Source organism: Lonchura striata, chromosome Z, assembly GCF_046129695.1.
Source record: "Lonchura striata isolate bLonStr1 chromosome Z, bLonStr1.mat, whole genome shotgun sequence".
NCBI lineage: Eukaryota > Metazoa > Chordata > Aves > Passeriformes > Estrildidae > Lonchura > Lonchura striata.
Window position 1 is genome coordinate 55,824,089 of NC_134642.1, and position 25,486 is coordinate 55,849,574.

At 38.7% G+C, this 25,486-nt stretch overlaps 1 protein-coding gene across 5 annotated transcripts in view; it reads right to left on the reverse strand.

Moving 5' to 3' along the window:
* Positions 1 to 24,472, reverse strand: part of PRR16 (proline rich 16) — a 142,755-nt gene extending 118,283 nt beyond the window's left edge. For all 5 annotated transcript variants that reach the window (XM_021546199.3, XM_077790378.1, XM_077790377.1 and 2 more), the window contains exon 1: positions 24,207 to 24,472. In XM_021546199.3, the coding sequence (XP_021401874.1) occupies positions 24,207 to 24,368 (162 nt within the window). In that variant the 5' untranslated portion in view covers positions 24,369 to 24,472. The remainder of the gene's footprint in view (positions 1 to 24,206) is intronic.
* Between the last annotated feature and the right edge of the window lie 1,014 nt (positions 24,473 to 25,486).

Below are 25,486 nucleotides of genomic sequence, written 5' to 3' on the forward strand. Positions count from 1 at the left end.
AAAAAAAAATCTTGAACCAAACCAAAATGAAATGTATCAACGCAGCAGGCTGAGAATACTTCAAATTTGCATTATTCAGCTACTGATCTAGCAGACTTTCCATTAGTCAGCAAAAGCAAAGATCTTAGAGCCTCCATATTGTTTTGAATTAGATCAACAATATAAACTCTAATAATGCAAAGCAGTGTAATAATGCAACTGAAATAATGCATGCCATTTACAAGACATGATTCCAATTTTTTTTTCCACATAAAGAGGGAACACTTAAATTAAACAATCACAACCTTTACATATTCCTAAGTCACCAGTGGAACTCGCAGTTTCGTATCTCCTAATTCTAAATATGAAACTGTCTAAAAGAGTTTTGTATCTCCTAATTCGGACAAGAACTTGCACCACATCTTGCCTTCAGTATGGGGGTGTCCTGTCCATCAGAGGTGCCCCCTATTCAGCTGTACACTCAATTTAGCCTCTGTGCTGTGCCAGCTTCCCAGACACTGGCAGGTGAGCTGTAGGGTGGCCTCTGAGAGCAGAGACTATGCCAGCACATCTGTTCCAGCCAGCTCCAACGGGCCCACCACAGTGCACAGATGAGCTCAGCAGCCAGGATCATAGAATCACCAATTGTCAAAAGACACCTTTAAAGGTCAGCTAGTCCAATTCCCCTGCAATAATCACACAGATTTCCAACTAGGACAGATTGCTCAGAGACTCGTCATACCTAACCATGAATGTTTACAGAGATGAGGCATCTACCATCTGAAAAACTTATCCCATTGTTTAACCATCCTCATGTGAAAAACTCCTTCCTTACACCTAATCAAAATTGACCTTCTTTAGTTTAAAACCATTACCCCTTGTCCTATCACTACAGGCTCTGCTGAAAGGAGGTGTTCTATGTGCTGGATCTGAGAATTCCGTAGAGCCCGTGACGAAGACCATGGTGAGGCAGCTGGAACCTGCAGCCCATGGAAGTCCATAGTGGAGCAGAGATGCATCTGCAGCATTTCGAGGACCCCAGGTGAATAAGCCCTGGAAGAAGCTTCCACCCACACCAACGCCATGCCAGAGAAGGGTCTCAGCAAGAGCTGCAGCCTGGAGCCCACACAGGAGTAGGTTTTCTTGCAGGACCTATGACCCATGGGGGACCCTTGCTGAAGCAGTCTGTTTCTGAAGGTCTGCATCCCATGATTAGGACCCAAGCAGGAGCAGGAGAAGTGCATGAGGAGATAGGAGAAGGGACCACAAGTTAGGAACTGACTACAACCCCATTGCCATGCCCCCACACCACTTGGGGGGAGGATAGAGAATAGCTGGGAGTGAAGCTGAGTTTGGAAAGGGAGAGGTATGGGAGAGGTGTTTTAGGTTTTGCCTTTGTTTCTGACAACCCTACTCTACATTTTTAACTGGAAATAAATTAAATTATTTTCCCCAATTATTTTGATCTTGTCTGCGATGTTAATTGCTGAGTGACTTCCTCTTTCCATCTTGATCTACAAGCTTTTCCAGCTTATTGTCTCTCCTGTCCTGGTGAAGAGGGAGAGCGACAGAGCAGCTAATAGCCTCCCAAGGTCAACCCCCAAAGACTGTTTTCTTCGTCATCAAGTAGACTTACTGTCACCAGAGCAATGTAAGAATAAAAGAAGAAATCCCCAGAATCTATTTTTATAATATTCATAGCAATTCAACTTTTATATAATAAATTATTGCGTTTTTAAAAGGAAAATATTTCACAAGGCAAGAAATTATTTCAGTACTGCCTTAAAATCAAACTGTCATTTAAAAAAATAAGAAATCTCTACAGCCATTGTAATTCTCTTATCTCAGGCAAGGGCCAAAAAAGACTAAGTATACAATCTAAATCATCCAGGCTGTTAAACAGTCAGTAGAGACAAACTATTTAGCACTTAATGAGATAAAATTAGGAAGACTAAATCTAATTAAGGGTCTTTTAAAGAACAGTCCATAAGTGGCTGCTTTGTCACAGAATTTGTAGTTACCATCAAAACCAGAGAAACACAGATTTTGAACCATCAAAGAAGACTTCTGACTACAAAATGATTTTACATTTTTAATTCTCTTCTCCCAAAATTATTGAAATTATAATTTTAAAAATATGCAGCAGATTTATACCTAATAAATTTACAATGATAAAGAAAATGAGAATGTAGTACCTATTAGCAGAAACACAATCAATTCTAGCACTACTGTTAGGGTTTCTTCAGACTTGGCATCAGCAGTTTAGACTTCCCAATGCTAGTGGGTTCTAATAAATTAGTCACAGATTTAAAAACCTATGTCAGTTATTGAAACATACCCCCTGTCCTTACTTTGATGTTACCTACAGGCTTGAAATTTCATGTGTGACAAACTCCAGCATTTAACTATTGCAAGAAATCCTTCCTTCTAAGAACTATAAGCTGGTTCATATCTTCATTGGAACTAAAAACAAACTGCCTTTGAATTCAACTTCAAATTAATGACAAAATCATATCTGAAACAGTAATGGCCTTGATACAGAATTAAGGCCTTTGTGCATGCCCTAAGTTTCTGAAAGTAGAAAGGAATCCTACTTCCAAAAACACATCACAAAATCTGTTGTATATTAATGGCAAATAAACATCTAAAATGTTACACAAAAAATAACAGCAAATTTCCTCATGTACCCCTATTCCACACACAGACTGCAGGAAAAGTGCCAGAATAGTGATGTCAGCAGATCTGATAATGTGCAGAAGGATGGCTCTAATGAGGGTCCATGATTTGAGTGCCTGGAACTGAAAGGAGTGCCTTGGACTACATCCAACTGTGAGCACTGATCACACAGTCAGGATTTTGTTCTGAGAAATAAACTTCTACATGTACCAATATTCTGCAATATTCTAGTAAAGAATTAAAAGTTATCAGAAGACAGCTGCTGAGGATGATACCATTATTGGTGTCTGTGCTAGCCATTTAGCCCAACCTCCAGATATTAATGAGAGTTTTGGAATAAGCTGCTACAAAATGTAGAGTGCTTTATAAGAAGCATCATTCTTAATCCCCCATTTTACATGGATTTTTTGTATCTGTCTGTTTTGATAGGTGTTTATGCCTTCCTGCTCCATGTCTATGTCTGGCTGATCTTGGTAAATTGAACTTTTTAGATTTATACATCTTCCCAACAGTCCTGCCCTGGTTATTCAGACTATGTCTTTGAACTAGCTGTAACTGTTTCTACCACTAGGCAATGACGGAAGCAGTCAACTGAGTTACACACAAAGCTCACGGTAACTTCACAGATATTTCAGCTACCATCCATCTATTCCAACCATTGGAATAGATCTCCTTTCCCTAGACGCCATTTCTCTCCATGCTGTTCTCCTTCCTATCTATTTATTTGACTCCATCTGTCTAAATAACTAACCTAAAAGACTAAAAAATTCTTCAATACTAACTGATTACAGTGCTGTCATTCTGACAAGGAGTTCAGAAAACAAAACAAATTTTGTAATTTCCAGTTTTATTTTATTAAGTTTTAAGCAAACAACAATATTTTTCATCTTGATCAAAATCATAGGCAGCTGCAGTTTGAAAATGCCTGAAATGTGCAAATGAATGCCACATAAAGTACTGTAAGCAAGGCTTGTGATACTATTTAATCACTAAATTGTTAGGACAGTGAAAAAAGATGATTTGGAATGGGAAGGTGATTATGAAAGAGAAACAAGTGATTTTTTTGTTTGTTTTGATGAGTTTTTTTTGTAATTATAAGCATGTAGAAAGGGATAAACAAGCAGTGGGGAACAATTAATGCACATCAACTAGCTCTAGAAAAGAGAATGAGTATATACTACATTACATACATTATAAACACATTATCCTGATATACACACGAACACTAATAGAGCTTCTTAATAGGTCTCTAAGCAAACATTGCTTCACCCTTGCTAACATCAAAATTAAAAATAAAAACAGGTTTCTTACTCTGTGATCATGATTTCCTATCATAATGTAATTTATAATTTAAGATTTATAGGTTGGAATCATTGCATATAACAACATTAAGAACAAAATCCTTATGATTAATATTTCACATATAAACACTGTCTCTCCTCATCTTTCTAGTTGGAAAATTATTATGGTGCGAATAAAAAGAAAGAAAGAAAAGTCCAAATTCTGGTAATCTTTCAAACAATCAGATTTGTCAGACGTGTATTTTGGAGCCAAATACACTGTGGAGGACTGTGTGAACAGTGCTTCAATCATCACTGAGTGGATGAATTGGTACACCTTGTCTCTATGTGCACACAAACCACCAAAACACTCTTACTTTTAGATACACCTTTTATCTTAATGGTGTTCTGACCAATACAAACCTCAATATCCTTTTAAATTTGTATTTATTTAAATCTGTTTAAAAGTACCACTCTTCAAGAAACCTCCTAAGGTTGAAGACCTGATCAGAGAATCAACTAGGCTGGAAAAGGTCTCTGAGGGGTTTTTAGCCTGGACCAAAGGAGACTGGGGGAGAGCTTATCACTCTCTACAACTACCTGAAAAGAGGCTGCAACCAGGTGGGGGTAGGTCTCTTCTCCCAGGCAACCAGCTACAGGACAAGGACACAAAGCTGCCTCAGTAGAGATTTACATTGGACATTAGGAAGAATTTCTTCATTAAAAGGGTGCCTGATTGGACTGCCCAGGGAGGTGGTGAAGTCACTGTCCCTGGGAGGTGTTTAAGAAGAACCTGGATGTGGCACTCAGTGGCCTAGTTGACAAAGGGGTGTTAGGTCATGGTTTGGACTCAGACATAATCTCCCTCAGCTGCTCCTTATTGGACTTGTGCTCCATACACTTCCCCAGCTCCACTGCTCTTCTCTGGACAAGCATCTCAACGTGTTTCCTGAATTGGGAGGCCCAAAACTGGATACAGCACTCGAGGTATGGCCTCATCAGCACTGAGTACAAGGAAGGAGCCACTTCCCTGGTCCTGCTGGTCACGCTATTGCTGATACAGGCCAGGATGCCATTGACCTTGTTGCCACCTGGGCACACTGCCAGCTCATGTCCAGTCAGCTGGTAATCAGTGCCCACAGGTCCCTTTCTCCCTGGCCACTGTCCAGCTGCTCTGTACCCAGCCTGCAGCACTGAAGCCGGCACTTGGTCATGTTGTTGGACTCGGCCCATTGATCCAGCCTGTCCAGGTCCCTCTGCAGAGCCCTCCTACTCTCCAATAGATCAATACTTTCCCCCAGTTTGGTGTCATGTGCAAATCTGCTGATGGTGGGCTCAATTCCCTCATCCAAATAATCAATAAACAGGACTGGGCCCAACACTGATACTTTACCCATGAGGAATACTGAAGCTACACTGGGATTTTGCAGCCAAAACCAGAAATGTTTAGCCTCTTTACCACAGAAGAGGCATGACATATTGTTTTAAGAAAATTATGAAACATGAGTACTACACCAAAATCCCAATGAACTGTGACAAACTCTTGACAGAAGGGTGACATAAGCTAACACCAGTAGTGTTTCAGTCCAACTGCAATCACACATTCACCTTTTGACTGAGTTTAATGCTTTGCATCTTGCATGTATCTTGTATTTCTCAGACCATTCATGCAATGATTTCTTCTATTTTGAACACAGCATCAATATATAAGGAGAGAATGAACCATAGAAAAGAAACAGAAACTGGCAAATTTAGCACATCAAATCCTAGCACTCCTCTATATATAATCTTCATGTTGTGAAGCTTCACTTCAGAAGCTCTGGTTACAGTGGAAAGACCCTACAGATGTGGCTGTTATGTAATGCACTGTGTAAATACACTATGCATTTAAACAAAACTATGCAATGTCTTCGTATGTTATTTGTACAAACTCTCTGTTTGAAGAGTTTGAAACTATTCTGACAGGAGAAGGTTCTAATAATTTAAATTTAAAAGGCAAACAAGGATGGTATAAAGCTATAGAACACAATCTTGCATATGCTACAATGCTACCACTTATCTGCAAGACAGATCTGATGGATACTGTAAGAACAAAGTTTCAAGCTCCTGGAAGGAAAAAAATTGCAATAATTATCCATAAAAGCTTAGTGGAAAATTTTCTTCCATTGGTTCTATTAAAAAGTAATTAGCACCTGTGCAACTGCCAAAAATTGGCAATTAACACTGCTACATAGAAGAACATTGGCACTTAATCTGGTTAGTGTTCTCAAGGAAATCTCTAATGTATTAATGCTATCTGTCTATCTATCTATCTAAGGCACTTACATGGCTCCTATTACTATAATATATAGGCATTTAACAATATTCACTGCCGTTATTTTTACAACACCCTAGTGAGGTCATGAAATACAGTGAAACTAAGATGCATTTCCAGGTGCATTACACTTGTAATGAAACACAAAACTAGGTCAACCAAGGAAAAATTATTAACTTCAGAGTTTAATTTCAAATTGAAAATCACATTTAGATAGTAAAATCATTTCCAAGAGAAGAATTTACTGATGCTCTTGTTTAGAGCCAGAGCCAGGGCCTGTCTTATATATTTGCTGTAACAACAATTCTTAGTTCCCACTGAATTTAAAACTAATACTTATTCAGCTAATGAAACTGCAAAGATGGTCTTCCTAGCATCGGAACAGATGCACATGCAATGGAAGGACATCAACAGTCAAGCAAGAAAGCTGAAAACCGTGCTCTGAACGTGCCAGACCTTGAATAGTGTCACAGTGATTATGCAGAAAGGTTACTAAAGGATCCAGTTTGAAAGAAATGCTTAGAAGAAACCAAACAGGTAAGACAGTCTACTTGTACATGTGTGCATACAAAGAACAGCCAGCGGTACACACATTTCAAAGCTGCTCTAAACTCTGTTTTGCTTAAAAACCCTAACCTGAAAACACAAAACTATGTAAAAGTCAATGCAATAACAATATAATCTGTTTCTCAGTTTCAACTGCTGACTTAGGCATAATTTTAGCTATATGTAAGCTAGAAATTTGTCACCTCTAAATATAACAAAAACTTAGGAGGAAAAAAACTCATTTTCCCATATTTCCAAGCTGTGAAGAGGCTTGCAACATATGTGAAACAAAATAATACATCATTGACTTTTGGTTTATGCTGCAACACAATTCGGGACTGAAAACCAATTTGGAGCTTTAGCTAAAGAGTATCTTTCCTCATGGTGTATTACACCAGAAGTTTCATTGCCTTTATAAAAAAGGAATAAAATGTCACTATCCAGTGAAAGACATAAGGAACTACCAGAGATAGAAAGAGGAAAATATTCGTATCTTTATTTTTAGTGTCCTTTTACTACATAAAAACTACACTGCATGGAAACCAAATGCACCACGGAAATAACATAGAGTGTGCTACATAGTTCACCTATAGAAAATATTTGATTTTTCCAATATGCTTAGTTTTTCCAAGGATTTAAATTAAAATTTTAAAAAGCATCTACACTAGTTCCTTGATGGCTTTGCTTAATTAAAATTACAATAAAGGAGTGTAACCAGTGAGTTTTCACAGTACAAGCTATAATGAAGCACAAGCAAATTGCACCTTTTTTTTTAATCTATTCTTCTGAAAGGGACCAAGATCATTCACAAGGAAGGAATAAAATATTCTCTTTGAGTGTCACAGCATGATTGAAGGTGATTATTGATCTAGTCAACAAGGTAAAACAAGTGCACATTTCATCAGAACATGATACATTTTTAATGAAAATAGTTTAGATTATCTGATTATCTTTGAGAAATAAGATAAAACAGGACTGAAATTTAAACAAGGAGATTAATATAATTTAGACTATAGAGAAAAAAAAATCATATACCAGCAGGGCAAAATGTTGATTTAGTAATACTATAAAATTCAGATAATTTAAAAGTAATATTTGCAGTTACTTTATTCAACCATAATTGAATATACTGTCATAGCCTGATTAGACTCCTCAGATTCTGAAATACTTTAAAAATAGCTACCTGCTTATACCTGATACCTTTGAGATCAGCAACCATCACAAAAGCACTACAAAATCCTTCTCTAAAAAAGATTCTGAGAACACAGAATAATGAAAATACAATCACAGATTCTTAGAATGGTTTAGATTGGAAGGGACCATAAAGGTCATCTAACTCTACACCCCCTGCCACAGGCAAGGCACCTTCTATTACACCAGACTGTTCAAAAAGAAAGCTGAAATCTCCTCCCCAAAATACAGTCAGCTTTTTGGTGGTATTTTCTCCTCTAATGCATGCTGATTTTAACAGCACTTCAGCTGAAAACAGTTAACAAACAACTATTACACTTCACAATTCTGTTAGCTAATTTCAGCTAGCTGTGGATTTGTTTTGCATAAACCATCTCAGAAATTGCCATTATCAGTAGCTTAATTTCAGTCAGGAATTTGGTTTTAGATGTTGGTTTCCATTATGTATTTTTCAGTTTTCCTATGCCACTTAATTAGTAAAATTTTGCAAGCTTTTATTGTCCTCTCTACTGGACTCTAACTCTTAAATACTGGGGCACAAATTAGGATAAACAAGCCAAAATTGCCCCTAGAATTTTAGATGGAGCTCCTGGGACATGTATCTGTGGTCCAGACTTATGACTTTCAACTAAGACCAATGTGAATGAACACCAAAAGTTGAGCTGGCTAAGACTAAAGCAATATCTTTTCATAAGAGAGCTCTGAATTATTGTTTTGGAAGATAAATAAGAAAAAGAGACTTAAAATATCCCTAAAAGGTGTTAGGGGTAAGATCCAGTAGCCAATTCAATAAATTTCAAAAACACACTGACCCCTACCTCTGTCACACAGCTTGGTGGTATCATAGGATATAACTGACATCAAAATTGTACCTATCTTGCAGCTGTGTGTTTCTTATTTTCTGATTTGTCAGTGATAAACCTATTCATATGAAATAAGGAAATCCATAAAGTCCTTAATACACAGAAAAATGAGGTGTTTACTGATTTATATTTGCCACCCTCCAGTCTTGTATCTGTGAACTGAAGATAAAACCCCCTCACCTCATAAATGTATTATGAAAATAAACTCACTAAACATTTATGAGAGTTTCCAGCACCACAGTGACGTTTATCACAGATAAGGCCAATAGAGAATTAATTCTTCATTCAGAAAAGCCCTGAATGTCATGCTATCTATAAGGCAGGGCTATCACACCCGATAATTATAGTGGCATACTATCACACAATTAATTAATTACTAAGCACAAACCATCACAAAATATACTGAGTAAGGCAGTCTTACAAAAAACAGCTATGGGAATGCAACTGAAAAGTTCATCAAAATTAATTAAGAAACCATTTTAAGAATACATAACCTAAGTTTATGTTGCATCTCCTAGTTTAAACTGCAAACCAAAATAGAGGAAAAGACCAACTCCATCATTTAATACTACGTTGATAGTTGTAGATCACTGTAAGACCACTGGTACACAATGAAACAAGAGAACTGACACTCATGATGAGGGATCTGAAAGACTGAGGCACATTTTACTAGAGGGTTTCATTCATAGGTCAAGGTGTAAGAAAATTCAGGATACTGTGAGTCCTTTAATTCGGCACTTTGAAGAAAAGGGACATTAGTATATGTATTCCACTCAAATCTTCCAGTCAGACTTCTCTTCTTCCCAGCTCTAACATGCACACCTCTGGCCACAATTTTACTATAGTATTGGTATCTCATTTACAGTCATTTTTCCATCCCTCTATGACACTCTTTCCTTATACAAAGGCAAACTGTACATGCAATTTAGGTGTGTCACAGTATCTTAAGCCCAGTTTATCCTCAACCTTCTCCTTTCATTGGAGGTATGCATCTCTCCACCTACCTAGCCTAGCATAGTAGCACGGCTTCCTCAGGAGAGGAGGGGACAAAAAAGAATCTTGTAACAGCAGCTCAGAGGGGAACATTTACATCCCCTGGTCATGTCAGACAGGCTTCTGTGATCAAAAAACTACACTCTAGCAAAGACTAGACTTCTTTTCTAGAGTACAGAAAGGAAGCAGCAGGGGGCTGGGGGTGGGGGAAAGCTTTCAAGCATGAAGAGGAGAAGCATGATCAAAACCATGACGTTTTCCCAGGCTTATTGCTCTGAAGTAGATCAGCTACTTAGTCTAAAAGAAAGGGGGCTTTTTAAAAAATAATAACAGCATGATACAGAATTCAGCATTGAAAAATTCTGTCTGAACTATTTGACTTTAACAAAGTAACTGAAAGTAGTATTTTATAATGGGAAGCACCTGGCAGCTAGTGATGTGTTACACCTTCTACAACATTATATTTGTCTTCAAAGTAAAAATAAATTAGCAAAACTAAGTAAACTCTCCAGAATGGCATTTCATGCATTTGTAAATGTACCCAGCGATTCTGGACAGTACTTCTTTGACATGAAGATACAGTGTGCTATAGCAAATTGGTCCTTCTGACATTATTTTACTTCACAGATAGAGTAGGTTTGTGCCAACACACAAAGACAAATACTTAATGTCACTCCCTCATAGAAGAACACCATTTTTTGTTGTATTCAACTACTACTACTTTTACTTTTGATGGGGTATGCTGACATAACATTTCTCAGAGCCTGAAATAAAGGCCAGAAGACTGGAGAGAGAGGAAATGGGGAAAAAATTATTAGACAGGAAACCCTCCCAGGAGACAGGAAACATTGTGGAAGTTAACTGGTGAGAGCATTAAGGTGTTGACAAAAACCAAAACAAGCCAGGACACCTAATGTTAGTTAACGAGAACCATTACTTTATCTTAGAATAAGGACAGAATTTAAGTCTTGTAAGTAGCATTTGTTTACTCTAAGATGGAGGGAGAGAGGGCAAAGAGGAAAAGGCATTTTGAAACATGCTTTCAGAAAATAATCACGGTATGAAAAAACAGAGAAAATTCAGAACCACAATATATGCTTTCCTAATGCAATTTGCAAGAGAATGTGACACTTGAATATCCAAAAAACAAAATATGGACAAAAGAATCCCAAAGCAATAGAAATATAGGTCTGTAAATAATAGTAGATGACTACCAATGTGGAAGAAAGTGGGCATATACCCTCATGAAAATAAGAGTGGCATTTCATGATTATGGAGAGAAAGTTTTTACAGGAAGTAGGAAAAAAATAAGAATAGCAAGGATAACAAATAGCAAAGATAAACTTCAGTGAAAATCTTTCTGAGGTTGCAGTCCTGACATTTCAGATTTCCTTCCCAGACCATACAGACACAGCTCAGATTCTGAAGACCAACATCAGTTTCCTTCACTTTTTTCAACTCATCTCCTTGCAAGCTCAACTTCCCTAATATATATTGCTGTAACAGTAATTTAATAACACTACAGTATTGTAATCATTGTTTCATAAAAATGCTTGGTAATTAGAACCTAGTCCACAGAACCTACTTCATAGTCCAGTAAAGTACTCTTTCACTGATACTGGCACTTCTCAACTCCAAATATGTCCACTAACACCTGCAACATTACCACTGCTAATGGTAATACACAAGTATTCCTGAGGGTGAAAGCAGATAAATCCTTCTCAAATCCTGCTTCAATAAAAGATTATACACACACAGACTATTTCAGACCCTATAAAAAGAGTAATCATAGAAACCCTGGCATATAATAACAGTAGATTAACACACTTAGACAGAAATAAATAAATAATTTTAAAGCCTTAAAGATAAAGAGGTCTTGAATTTAAAAAATACAGATTTTTGACAGAAGCCATTAAAACAGGCTGAGCCCATCACTGAGCCCTGGCAAACTCCACTGGTGACTGGTCACCAGTAACTCCATTCACCACCACTCTCTGGGCCCAGCCATCCAGCCAGTTTTTAACCCATCAATTAGTACACCCACAGACTCCTGGAGAAACCAGTTTCTCCAGGAAAATGCTGTGGGTAATGGTGTCAAAGGCTTTACTAAAGTCTAGGTAGAAGGAGATGTTAAAGAACAGAGATGCTTTTCTATGGCTTTAGAGAATGCCCTCTCATTAATTTTGTGTGTTCTCCTCTTCACTGGATAAAAACTCCTATTTCTTCATATTGTATAGCAGCAAAGTATTCTACAATTTAAGTATATACCACCTGAAAAGAGAAGTCAGACAGACTGCTGATTGCTTTATTGTTAATTTATTTTCTGGATATGCAAGAAGCAGTAGACTTGGGTCTTGAAGAAACACTAATGGAACTCCTTAACCAGACTTTGGCTGATTTCATACACTATTTTTATTACTTACCATGTCACAAAAGTTGCAAATGCTCTCAGTAAATTTGCTGATGCAGGAGAGCTAATAGACAATACACAAGGCATGAAGTAAATCTCTCAGATACTTAGAAGTGGGATAAAATCCCCTTGTGCATTATCATTACCATGAGAAGAAACTAAATATCTTTGTGCTACAGACTAGAAGTCAAGCAATTCATAGAGCTCTTTTCAGAGGCGTCATCATGGAATGGCTGCCAGAGGGCAATTTCTCACCAAATAGAAATGAAACTTCAGAATCTAGCAACATACAGTTCTGACAAAATTCTGATTAGATCTCACCTACAGTATTGTACACATTCCCGTGAAGACCTCAAGCAAAATAGAACAAGAAAAGCTCTTTTTAATGAAATGGAAACAGTCTACCAAAGAAATTTTTAAAAAATCCTTTACTAATGTACCAACATACACGAACAACTAAATGAAGAAATATTCAAGCGCTACTAGAGCTGAGTGGTAACATTAGCAAAAAGAAATTGCAACAATCTTGGTATTGTTATTTACTTGACATTATTTATTTGTTTATCCAATTGAATTATTGGCCTAGATTAAATAGTTTTCAGCCACAAAAACATAGTACTAAATTTCCTGTCTGCATTAAATGGCAATCTGCAGTAATAAGCATGTGAAGTCTCATAAAACAGCTCCTCCATTGGAAGAAAACCTTAAAGACATATACACCTGCTAGAGCACTATACCAGGAAAAAGCAAAATGCTCATGTCTTGTCTCCTAGCCACACAGGCTACCAGTTTAATACTACATTCTTCAAGGAAGAATTCCATATAAGTATTGTGTATCTATAGTCACTGTACAAAAAGCAAGGAAACTATTTAATCTGTTCAAAATAGACATTTAATATTATAAAATCCACTTGATAAAGATTTAATTGCAGTGTATCAGCATTTATGTACAAGAAATCATGCATTTAAAGAAGACATATGATATATGTAATTCAGAGTGACAAAAATGATGCCTCATTCTTGATTAGTAAATGAAACTGAGAAATAATAGATGAACATGGCAGAAGTACTCTGCCTGTACAAAACAAGCTGTTATTAAATGAAAACTTGATTTTTAGAAAATTAAGGATCAACAATGTTCCAAATTCTCTCTGGGCCTTGCCACTCTTCCAGAAGATCATGATAAAAAAAACCCAAAAGCCGTTTGAAAAGCTGTCACACAATACCAGGGCATCACTCCTTACTTACAGTTTCCTAAAGAAAGAATAAATCCAGAGGGTCATTTATTAGATTTTTATCTTAGTACCCTGTTTTATGCCCCTGATTGACTAATATCTATTGAACATGCAAATTCAGAAATAATTTTTATTCTAAGACAAAATATAAACTTTTAGAAGACTACCAGATTATGGGAGAAATAACTAGGTATGTTAAATATTCTGTTGAAATTATCATAAAGTAGCTCCTGTTCCTAAGATGATGTACACTGAATAAACTCTGACTTTGATAGAGCTGATATATTTTTTTAATTTGTAATAAACTTGAAGTAGATATTCATGACACCTGCCAAGTGCTCATCTCCTAGAAATAGTACAAAGCTATCATTCATTGAAATACAATCTGTTTTCTTCTATGAGGATCATACCTCTCGTACTTGCAATCTTGCAATAAACACTCAGAAAAGATTCATTATTGAATGGGAAGTTTCAAAACTACCTTTAAAAACTTTTAAAATGTAGAAGATATTTTTAGATTTTTTTAAACAGCATTTCCATAAGTTACCTGATATTAAATGTAAAAATTGTATGTATATATATCTTAAATCAATCTTAGACTACAAGTCTTTTGTATGAGTTGAATTTCAGGCTTAAATAAAAGAATGGGAACTTTAGCATTGCAATTAATACACATTACTGACTATACAAATATTGGGGTTCTGATTTCTTCTAAAATTAGGTATGTGAATCCAAGACACCAACTTTGCACACAAACATATACATGAGATGTCTGGAATGACTGTTACTGCTTAAGAACAACAACCAAGCTAATACAAAATGGCAAAGCTCTATCAAAGTCAAAGCTGTATCACATCAGCAACATTCTGTTTGCTAAGATTTAAGACAACTAAACAAAATAAATGTTTGTACATGATTTAAGTCCTTAAAATTCACGCATTCTTTTTTATGATTTTTTCTTTTGTTTTTCTTTTTTCTTTTTTCTTTCTAATCACCATTTTTCAGTTGGTGATTATTTGATTCTGCAATCAAATAATCACCATCTGAAAAACAAGCACATTCAAATCAGTTGTCAATAGGGAACAAGAAAAAATAACAATCATAATCTCATCCATCTTCTGTTTGAGCAGGAACATCCCAGACTGGTCAAAAAACAGATGACCAAAAAAACCTATAAATCCTTCAGATTCATCTCACCACCTGTACTTTGACTTCAAAGAACAGAATGTTATTACTTCAGCAGAGGTAAATATACTTGTATAGTCTTAATAAGTTATCTAAACACTGTGTACACACACAGGTTATTTCTTTATCCAAATGCCATAGTTTTACTGAACCTTAAAATATGCCATAAAATTACCTATAAGTATTGAATGACATAGAAGTCTATACTGTACCACCCTAGATATCACAGATAAAACTTCTTAGCACTTGCAGAGACCATCTGCTATGATGAACTTGCCTTATTCAAAGCATCTCTGCAATCATCAGCAAAAACATGTAGAGAATAAAGTACAGTTTAGTTGGTAACTGAAAATTAACTGTTGTAATAACAACCAGTTAAACTGAATCCAAACAACAGCTTTCACTTTCTATCTACATTAGATTAGAAACTGAACTAAAGCAATTACCAACAATGAGCCTACACATGAGAATCTCCTAGTAGCACACAGAAGATGCAAGAGAACAACTGAGATTTTAAGATAAATGTCAGAGTCCCCTGAAAATTTTAGGACCATCTTGAAACTGATATTGACATTCATGCGTCAACTTTCAAGAATGGAGAGACAAGCACCCTAATGTTTAAGAATACAGATGATGTCTGACAGGTCCTAGCAGTGACGCAAATAAAGTTACACTAACGCCTGAACCTGTTATGAGGGGGAAAGAGGAAAAGGGCTAGGAAAAGAAAACTTAGAGCCTCAGAGGACTGAAAAGATTACAATGAGGTTAGTAGAGTGAAAGTGAAAGTGAAAATTAAGCAGACAGGCAAAATTAATCTGAATTTTTCACAAAGTTAGCTTGAATAATTACATTGTGTTTGCCTGGACAATTTCTTTTGAAGGTGAGAAAAAAGATATATCACAATTTAGTGTAGAGATATGTGAATAGTAGCATTCCTACAACAGCAGAAGGGGCTGCAGCCTTCCCTTCTAATCACCACCACCTAACGTGACACAGAAGCTCCAGTGGCTGCACTCACAAATACCAGCTCAGAGCCCTTTGTGTATGTCACATTCATATAGGGAGCCACACTGCAACTCTGCTGTTTATTATTCTGTCTGAAATATAATAAAATCTCTTTTCCAAACACAGGCAATGAGTACACACTATCTATTACTGCAATTTTGGTTAAAAAATTCATAATATATTCTCCTTCTAATTTTAAAATTTCAGCTAAAAAAATGTTTATTGACAGAAGCAAATGTTTGTGACCTAGCATTTTTACAAAACATATACACCTGATTTTTTGAATCTAAATCTGAAACATTGTGTGCAGGTGCAGGCTCCCAAGCACAAGACAGATCTGAACACACTGGAGCTAGTCCAGAAAAGGGGTTGGAAAGGGCTGGAGCTTATGTTACACACTTGATTAAAAGGAGTAAAGGAGACAACGAGGAACACAATTAGAAATACAGGAAATTCTGCCTAAACACAAGACCAAAAAAAAGGAGATTCAATACTGAAATATAGGTAGTCCAAAGAGGTTGTGGAGTCATCATCCTTGAAGATATTCAAAAACAAGATCCTAAGCAACCTGCTCTAGTTAACTCTTTAATTGACAATTTGGACAATTTCTAGAGGCCCTTTTGAATCTCAACCAGTCTGTAGTTCTGTATTAAGAAATAAAATATTTATTCCACCTCTTTGTCCAGTAACTACTGAACTTTCAGTTGTTTATTTAGCTGAAAAGCTCAATGAAAAAGCATAGAAAGAAAGAATTACATTTAGATTTACTACATTGCGGTAAAGAAAGAAAACATACTGACCTTGATGCTTTATTTTTTCACATATAATTTTATACAGAAAGGACACTCTTACATGGTTATGAACCAATAAATTATAATGGAGAAGCAAGTCCAAACAATTTCTTAATTCTTTCACTAAGTTTATAGACTCTACATCTTTTAGGCCACATAAGGTGTCTGCTTTAACACAGTGACATTTCCGGTAAATTATGAAATGTTAGTAGATATCAAAATTTTGGTACACTTATCTCATGTTTTGCAGCTGAATGAAAAGCTCAAATCAAGATTTTGGTATCCCACTAAAGTCTAGGAACCTGCTGCAGCTCATCTCACCTAATAAACTTAATAAATACATAATAAACTTCTCACACTATTTTCCTAGATAGTAAGTTTTATCTTCTCCTACTGACAAGGTGAATGATTGCACTGCAGGTAAGGAGGTCTTACTCTGATTCTATCTTGCAGCTCTTCAGTCAAAGAACATAACAACAGAAGAATATAATACCACCATGGATTCAACACTGGAATAATGACAGTGGATTTATCAAAAAAAAAAGGTAAGGGGAAAAAATTAAAAGCATTTTAAAATGGAACAAATTAAACACATTTTAAAATTACATTTTTTTTGAGATTACTGAGAAATAATCTTCAATGAAATCTGGAAATGATTCAACATTAGTGCTCTCAGTCTTCATATTGCAGTGTGGTATGAAATAACGGATGGGTCTGTTAACCTTTAAAGACATGAACATACTACAGTTTTTGCAGAAGGAACAACTGATGGTACTACTGCTGTTTGGAAGTAATTGCTCCTCACTGTCTCCCATCAGCTGTACTGCAACAATTCCAAAATAAACCAGAATGGCAGTGGCTCAGCCACCGAGCCCCATCATGCCACTCATCCAACACACACAACGTGACAGAGGGAAGCTGTAGTGAGAGATCTGGTGTAGGATTTTCTCAGTCTTCCCACAGGGTCTGTTTTTCTTCTTCCCCTGGGTACAGTAATAAATGGTATATTGAAGCACTGAAGGTCACAGCAATAAGAATGACCAGCCAATTTTGTATAGAGATGGACAGGAGCTGTAATCAGGACGTATGTATAGCCTGCAGTCCTTTATCACACAGTCATATCTAAGTAAGAGGTAGCATTTTACTCACCAAGAAAAAAATGTACATTAAGTGCTATTTGCTGTTTCTATTAAAAACAAACAAAGAACAAAGAAACAAAAAGCCCAACTACTACAAAAGAAAAATACAGCCCTGTCTACATATAGGTAACTAAGTTAGTGGTAATCTGCATGCTGTCAGACATAGGCTATGTAGGAAAGAAAGCAGTCCATTTGCAAATGAGACCCCTTACTCTGCTTCACAGCAGCACCCTCTGCTGAAGCAGGAAAAAGGGAGAAATCTTCACAAGATATACAGGAGCTACCCTGTGAGGTTACTGAACGTTTTGGTTTTTTTCATTAAGAGAAGACTATGAGCCATCAATATTTTGCAACTCTTAATAGGAATGAAAGAGAATACTGATGCTCATTCATAAAGGTTGTGAAACAGGCACTGTAGAAAAGCACTCTAAACTAAGGGACAACATCTGCACCTCTCCCACAGCTCTCCCAAGAGCAGTATGAATTAGATGTACGCAACACACATGTAGTATACATATGCAGTAATTTGGCTGGATTTTTTTTTACTGGAAGTAGGAGGGGTATTCCAGAACTTAGGCCAAGGTGAGCAATACAAATAGAAACGTATCCTTGCTAGAAGAAAATTATAAAATTTTCAACGCTTCAATGATGGTGCTCAACTAAGTCACTGATGTTGCATAATGCACACATACACATGTGTAGCAGCAACTAAATTCTCTAAATTTTGAAGTTTAAATAAAAAATATGCAACCCAAAACTAATTTCCATCATTCAAACTTAGTTTTCTTCCTTCCAAAGTCAATAGAAAAAATCCAATTGTAACAGACTGAAGTTTGTGCCCCACTATTTCTGTTTTCTGTATCATGGTCAGCAGTGCATAGACTGTGTAAAATTCAAATTTTACAAAAAGATACATATTTCCACTGTAGTACTGTTTTTACTTGAAAACTGAATTTATATGTGCTCTATTTAGCTACTGACTGCACAATACATTACCAGCAAGAGCTCAGTATTACACATAAGGAATGAAGTAGCTGACATGAGTTTAAGCATAAAATAGGTAGCACAAATTAGCAGCATGCTTCCCTCTGTCAAGTATCTTGATTATCAATAAGCAACTCTCTATAGGTATTCTTTTCATGGTGTTACACAATGTAATTACTGGCTCTTGGTAGACATTGTGACAAATCAAGATGTGGAGCAACCTCACCCAATCATGCATCAGCATACAAATGTTTCTGACCACCTTAACACATGGGGTTTTTCAAGGTTCACAATTACCTTTTAGCTCCTTTAGTTTAACTGACACTACTAGCGTAAGAGTGTATACTTATTCTTAGCTTTTTATCTTAGGTCATTGCAGGTTTTATTGTCTATAACTGTATAAACGCTTCACAGACTACAAGAAACAAATGAAAAGAAAAAGTACAATATTATTATCTGTAATGAATATTTATGGCCCTCTTTGGACCCCTGGGCAGATCACAATAAAGCTGTTGTGCAGTGCTTCTCTTACATCATAAATCATACTCTGTTGTCAAACATCCAGGTGCGGTACATGATTGTATCAGGCACAGAGAGGTAAGTGCAATAATTGATCAGGGGAAAAAAAAAACTGCTACTGGAGAGATTAGCAAGTTTTAGAAGGGCAAATACCTTTACTCATGCAACACCTTGATCCTGGTGCATGAACTGGATCCCAAGCACAGCCACAGCAAAAGAAAATTACAAAAAAGCTTCATTCCCTCACACAGCTAACTGACCAGGATCTGCATGCAACAGACAGTGTATGCACAGAAGAAAAGACTCCAGAAGGAACACTGTTAAGAAGGCCTGCATCCCTCATTCAGGTATAAGAAGAACATCTGCCTTGAATTGGATTTCAAATGGTAGGAATGCATATGCACAAAAAGCTCCAACTGCCACTACCTAGCAAAAAAGAGTAGCAGGTCCTTGACACCTGAACAGAATCCAAAGAGGCAAGAATCAGAAGAAGAAGGAATGGATTAAATGGGTTAAGTGTTTTGAGATTTTTTAACCTATCCTTAGGTTTCTATATAGTATATCCAAGTAACTATGCTGTAATAACTGCCTGCTTCATCTTCATGCAGGAATATGAACCCAAAACATTTTTATATTGGTGCTTGCACTGCCTGCACATCAGAGATACTCATACGTGATTGAGTACTGCTGCTCCAGTCCTATTGGTGGACCTGACACCTCCTAGTTTCTGGTTTAACAGCCAAAAACTTGAAGTACCTTCTGCCATCTGGATAGTTACCAGAACACAAAACCAAAAATAGAATGAAAAAAACTGGCAGTTGAAATTGTAATACACTTCTGCAGTCCTGATCCAGAAATTAAAACCACAGAACACATGAACACCCTTCACTTATGAGAGTGATGACTGGCCTGCTTATGGAATCAGGTCGTTTACCCTAAAACAAATTTTGTCATGGTGTTTTGGGAGAGGGGGTTGCTATCTGCTAGTCTTAGCATCACTTAGAAAATATTTATTAAGTAATGCCCAAATTATATAGATCACATATTTACAGAAAATAAACACATCAGTTAGATGGCAGAAGATTATGTACTCATTCTGTCAGCAAGACATTTTCACAGGATTTAAAGCAGAGGAGGTAGATTCAAATGACTGGAACTTCACTGATGTATGTGAGGGCTTCTGTTTCTCCTGCACCTCTATTTTGGAGTAATCTAAACACTGGCAATAGTTACACAGCTGCTTCCTTTCGATAAAAGGTTGGAGCATATTTAGCCAATTAAAAGCTATGCAAATGTCTCACACATAACTTCCAGGAATTTGTTCTGCAAGATGAATTTTTATTATTACAAAAAGTATTTATCACACTCTTTAGTATTTCCCTCACAAAAACAAGCACAAGACTACAGAAATGTGTAACATTTACATAAAATGTGAATGCAAGGAATGTTTAAAAATTACAGTATCATTACGAAGGTTATATAAATCTCTGTGCCCTGCTGTCCAAGGTGTACATGTACATCCCTACGATCTCTCCTGAAATAATCAAAGGGCTATATCACGCACTTTACAGTAGTTTAATTAGCACACATTTTTTTATTTCCAATAATACATTACTTAGGTACCAGACAGATAAGTATCAATTCCAAAAAAAAGACTTAATAATAACTATCTTTCTATACAAACCCCAGTGAAAAAGGTCTTTTATTCAATCCTCTGGAGGAAAACCAAAGTTTAAGGCTCCACCAACTTGATTTTGAAATATTCTGGACTAAAGGAATAGATAGCATCATTCAATCATCTGGCACCCCTTTGATTTTTCTCTGGAATATTCATCAAATAACAGCAACTTAAATAATTTCAAATCTATTTTTCAATGCAAAACCACATTCCATTATTGCTACACACCCATGCAAGGAGACAAAAGGGTCCATCTAAGCCTCTCCTAAATTAATAGCACTCTAGAGAAAACTAGTCATACACCAGCTCAGACTCTGGACTCAACACTACTCCATCCTTCCATGTCTCCCAGTCACCCCCCTTCCCCATCCTTAATATTCCATGGTTAACTTAGCTTAAGCAGACCAGAACAATAAATAAGGATGAGGGATGGAAGAAAGGCATGTTTCACTTCTGAGACACAGTAACTCTTTAAATACATTTGTTTTAATCTGCATGATTTAGTCACATGCTTCTAGAGAATATTTATAAACTTCATGGTTTGCCCAACTGGGCATCCTCTACTCATCCCTCAATCTCCTCTTTTTAAAAACATGAAAAGTGTTAAAGAACCAATTAGAAAAAGGCTCAGAACAATAGGCAGACACAAATATATTAATGCAAGTAAAGCATAACAAGCTAAATGTAGTAAAACATACAACTGCTGTACAGCCATGCTACTTACTGCTATAGAGCAGTTCATTTTGAAGCAACAAAATCATATTTCATTTTGACAGAACTTTGACTATGACTCTTAAAAAATAAGACTGAAAGATAATCATGAAGTCTATCACAATAACTTAAGTTATCCATTAAGAATAATTGTAATTTATATTTAAGGGTAACAAATATATAGGCATGAAAATATAGTGTTTTAAAAATATGTAAATCACAAAAAAAATTTACTGTAACATTGCATTTTGTATACCACAACTAAATACTACTGGAACCACACAAAAAAGGGCTAAAAATTTTCATGCCCTACCACTGTACCAGAATTTAAAACTTTTTATTTAGTAATAAAAAATTAAATGCTGTTTCCAGTATACAATATTACTCAGTTAAAAAAAAAAGTAACAGAAAAGGTTGCAGCTCAACAGCTGGGTTGCAGCAAACACCACACCCTGGGGGGCCGGGGGGGGGGAGGGGGAAGGCAGTAACAACATTTCCAGAAATACAGAATTTGCAATGAAAGTGGAAAATGTAAACTTACATCCTCTATTTCATCATTTTGACTGGTCCTACAGTAGAGAACCTAAATGAAGCACAGTCATATTTCTATGTGTAAGACACCAAAACTGACTAATGACTAACTTCCTGTAAGCTTTAACAAAGAGTCTGTCATTGCTTCCTAGCACTTATAAACAACCTGTAAAAGCTTATCAGTTTATAATATCACCAATTAACTCACTTTTACATAAGTATACATTGCAGCTATGCCAAGAGGTTTTTATGTCAAGAGATTTAGCCCATCCTATAAAGGCAGACAAACTAAAGGTACACAGATGGTAAACTTTTGCAGACTTTCCAAAACAAATGTTACACAAAGTGTATTTAGCATATAATGATAATATTGCAATGAAGCAGATGTAGGTGTATGCAACTCGTATTTGTTGGAGTAACAGAACATCTTTGTGAGGCATATTTGGTGAAAAGCATTACTAAAAACCTTAGGTGTAGTCAGAAACAAGGTTTAATTATCCTTTTTATAAAAATACCTTTATTTTCTCAAAACAGGTGCTATTGCCAATCCTTGCACCCTTCAACAGGTACACAGTACTTAACAGAGTTACAGCTCCATTTCTCTACAGGTTTCCTTATCAAGCAGAGGCAAATCTAGTTCCCTTTTACAGATGCAGTCAACCAGAATGGTTAAGTTTGCTTAGGTAAAACATGCCACAGTAAATGATGATATATAATCTCTACTTACAGCAATCCTGTTTGCTCACTAGAAGAAAGCTATGACTGATTACATGCAGAGAACAATTTACATTCATGGGACAGAACACACCGCATCCTTTCCAGGTCCTGAAAATGTGCTTCTGCAGCAACAGAAGCCAGTTTACGCTATCAGTCTCAGAAACGTTTCAAGAGCTGCTCTACAAACATTATTCCCATTTCGAAATACCTCAAAAAATTACAAAGCACAGACAGCAGCACATTAAGGAAAAGAGAAATTATATTAAAAAAAAAAAAAGGAGAAACCTGGAACTGCGGGTGAAAAAAGCCTAATAGCTGTGATTAGTGAGCCGTGTGTTTATGCATTTTTCAGCATTATACAAAGCACCGCGTGAATTTTAGACTGCTTCAGATGGCAAAAGATTGTTGAAAGAAACTTGTTGACAACCTTGTTAAAATAGAAAACTAATATTTGATGGCAAAAAACCGAAGTTTATTATAAATGTCAAATATAGGATTATAAATCAATACACAGAGATTCTGGATTTGAATTTCGGTGCATAACCCAACCATCTGTGGACCAGTTGTGTAGCAGAATTAAGACAACGTGGAAATCTCCAAAAGGACAGCCAGATTCTTTTCCTTCAGCTATTGCATTTCCCTGCTTATGAACATGCCCGCAGTAATCGCACTCTGCCTGCAGATTAACCCAGAGGAGATGACACCCGCCACAGCAAAGATCGCGAAGGCAATCTTGCCCGATAGGGCCGACAAGCAGGGCGCTCAGCTCGCGGAGAAGGCGGCTGTAGAGGCTGAAGCAGGCTCCGCCGCGCCGGTGCAGCCTGGCCAAGGGCGGCGGTGAGCGGGTCCGGGGCCGCTCGGCCCCACCGCCGGGCCCTGCGAGCGGCGCTGCTGCTGCTGCTGCTGCTGCTGCTGCTGCTGCTGCCCGGGGCGAGCACGGCGCTGCGCCGCGCAGCCCTCAACTTGGACTCGCTGGAGCAGGAGCGGGGTCGTTCCTCGCTCCTCTCCCGCCGCCGGGACGCTGCCTCGGCTCAGCCCGGAATCGGGCAGTGCTGCGGGTCCAGCAGCTCCTTGCCCAGCAGAAACCTCTCAGGAGAGGCCCCCCCGGGAAAAACACAAACTCCGCGGGGTGCCCTGAGGTGGGAAGTCCCCGAATAGAGCCGCCTCGCAGCCGTGAGGAGCACGGGCGGTCCCGGGGCGCGGGGCCGCCGGGCAGCGCAGCGATGTCCAGACGCCCGCCCCCGGGCACGGCCGGGAACTGCCCCGTGCCCCGCCTGGACACCAGTTGCTCGACCCACGGTGAAGAAGCGGTAAAAGGAGCCTGGGGGCGGCAGCAGAGCTCCGGAGGAAGCCCGACCCCGCCCTGCGGGCGGTGGGGCGCTCGCCCCATACGGGGCAGACGGGGCAGACGGGGTGGGGGGAGGGGGGGGGGTCCGACCGCGCAGCCCTTCGTTCTCACCTCCTTAAGTTCCTTGGCGACATCTTTCAGGTCCCCCAGGACTAATTCCAAATCCTCCACGATGATCTTGATCTGCTCCTTCACCTTGGCTTTGGAGGCTGCCGGCGGCCCCTCGGACGGCGAGGAGGAGGAGGATGCGGTCCCCTTGGACTGGGCGGACATCCTTCGGGGCAGCCCGGTGCGGCCAGCGGGGCACGCAGGTCAGGCGAGCGCGGCGGCCACCGGCCGCCCGGCCCCGTCCCTCCAACTCCCGGAGCTGCCGCAGCCGCTGCCGCCACCGCCGCCTGCCCGCCCGCGCATCCCGTGCCGGGGGCGCCGAGCCGCGCCGCGCTCCGCCGGGCGGCCGCGCTGTGCAGCTGCCATCGGCTCCCGGAGCGGCGCGGGGGCCCGGCTGCAGCCCGCCGTGCGCCGCGCCTGCGCCTCGCCCCGCCCGCGCCGCCGCCCGCTACCGGCCCGCCCCGGTCCGGCCCGGCCCGGCTCCGCGCGGCAGCGGGACCGTGGGGTGCCCGCCGCCCGCGCTGCTGGGGGCCGGCAGGGGCCGGCCGGCCTCCTCGGAAGAGATGCTTTCCCCCCTCTTCGGCGCCCGAAGGCCCATGGGGGCCAGAACACTGTGCTGTATCTCCCAGAGGGTGCGCGACGCTGTCTCCCCGGAGCCCCTCGCCGTTGTCCGCGGGAGCGGGACGGGTCGCACCAGGTCTGACGGGGAAAAGGTCGAAACATGCCAAAACTGCCCCTAAAAAGTGGAGCTGTCTCATTGAAGAAGACAACAACAGTGCCTGTTTCTGCTGATAAAAGTCACGATTGGAGGGGTGGCACTCACACCCCTGTACTGTAAAGTGACCTATTTGGCGCGTCTGGAGTGTTCATGGCTCGATTTGGAGTAAGGCATGAAGCTATGGAAGGAGACTTGTGTGGATGTCACCAAATCGGTAAAAGGCACTTACATGTCCCTGCTCACCTGTATAAACAGCACTGCAGAAACACAATGATCAGTAGATCCTGTTCTATTTGGGAAGTAAAGGTTGTGTATCACACCATATAGTAATAAATGAGGCACATCAGCCAGAGTATCTTTCATGAATATTTCTGTGAGGGTCCTTCTCTGAAGTATTGGTTAGTGCCACTTTTAAACACATCCTTCCCCTACCACTCTTCAGAGATTGATCTGTGGAGCAAAATGAAGAGATTGTAAGATATCACTAACCTCTGGTGGTTTTCCATTTTACTGCAAAAAAGCTAAAAGGAGTTGGTTTAGGTATTTCTATCTTCCAGTAGCTATG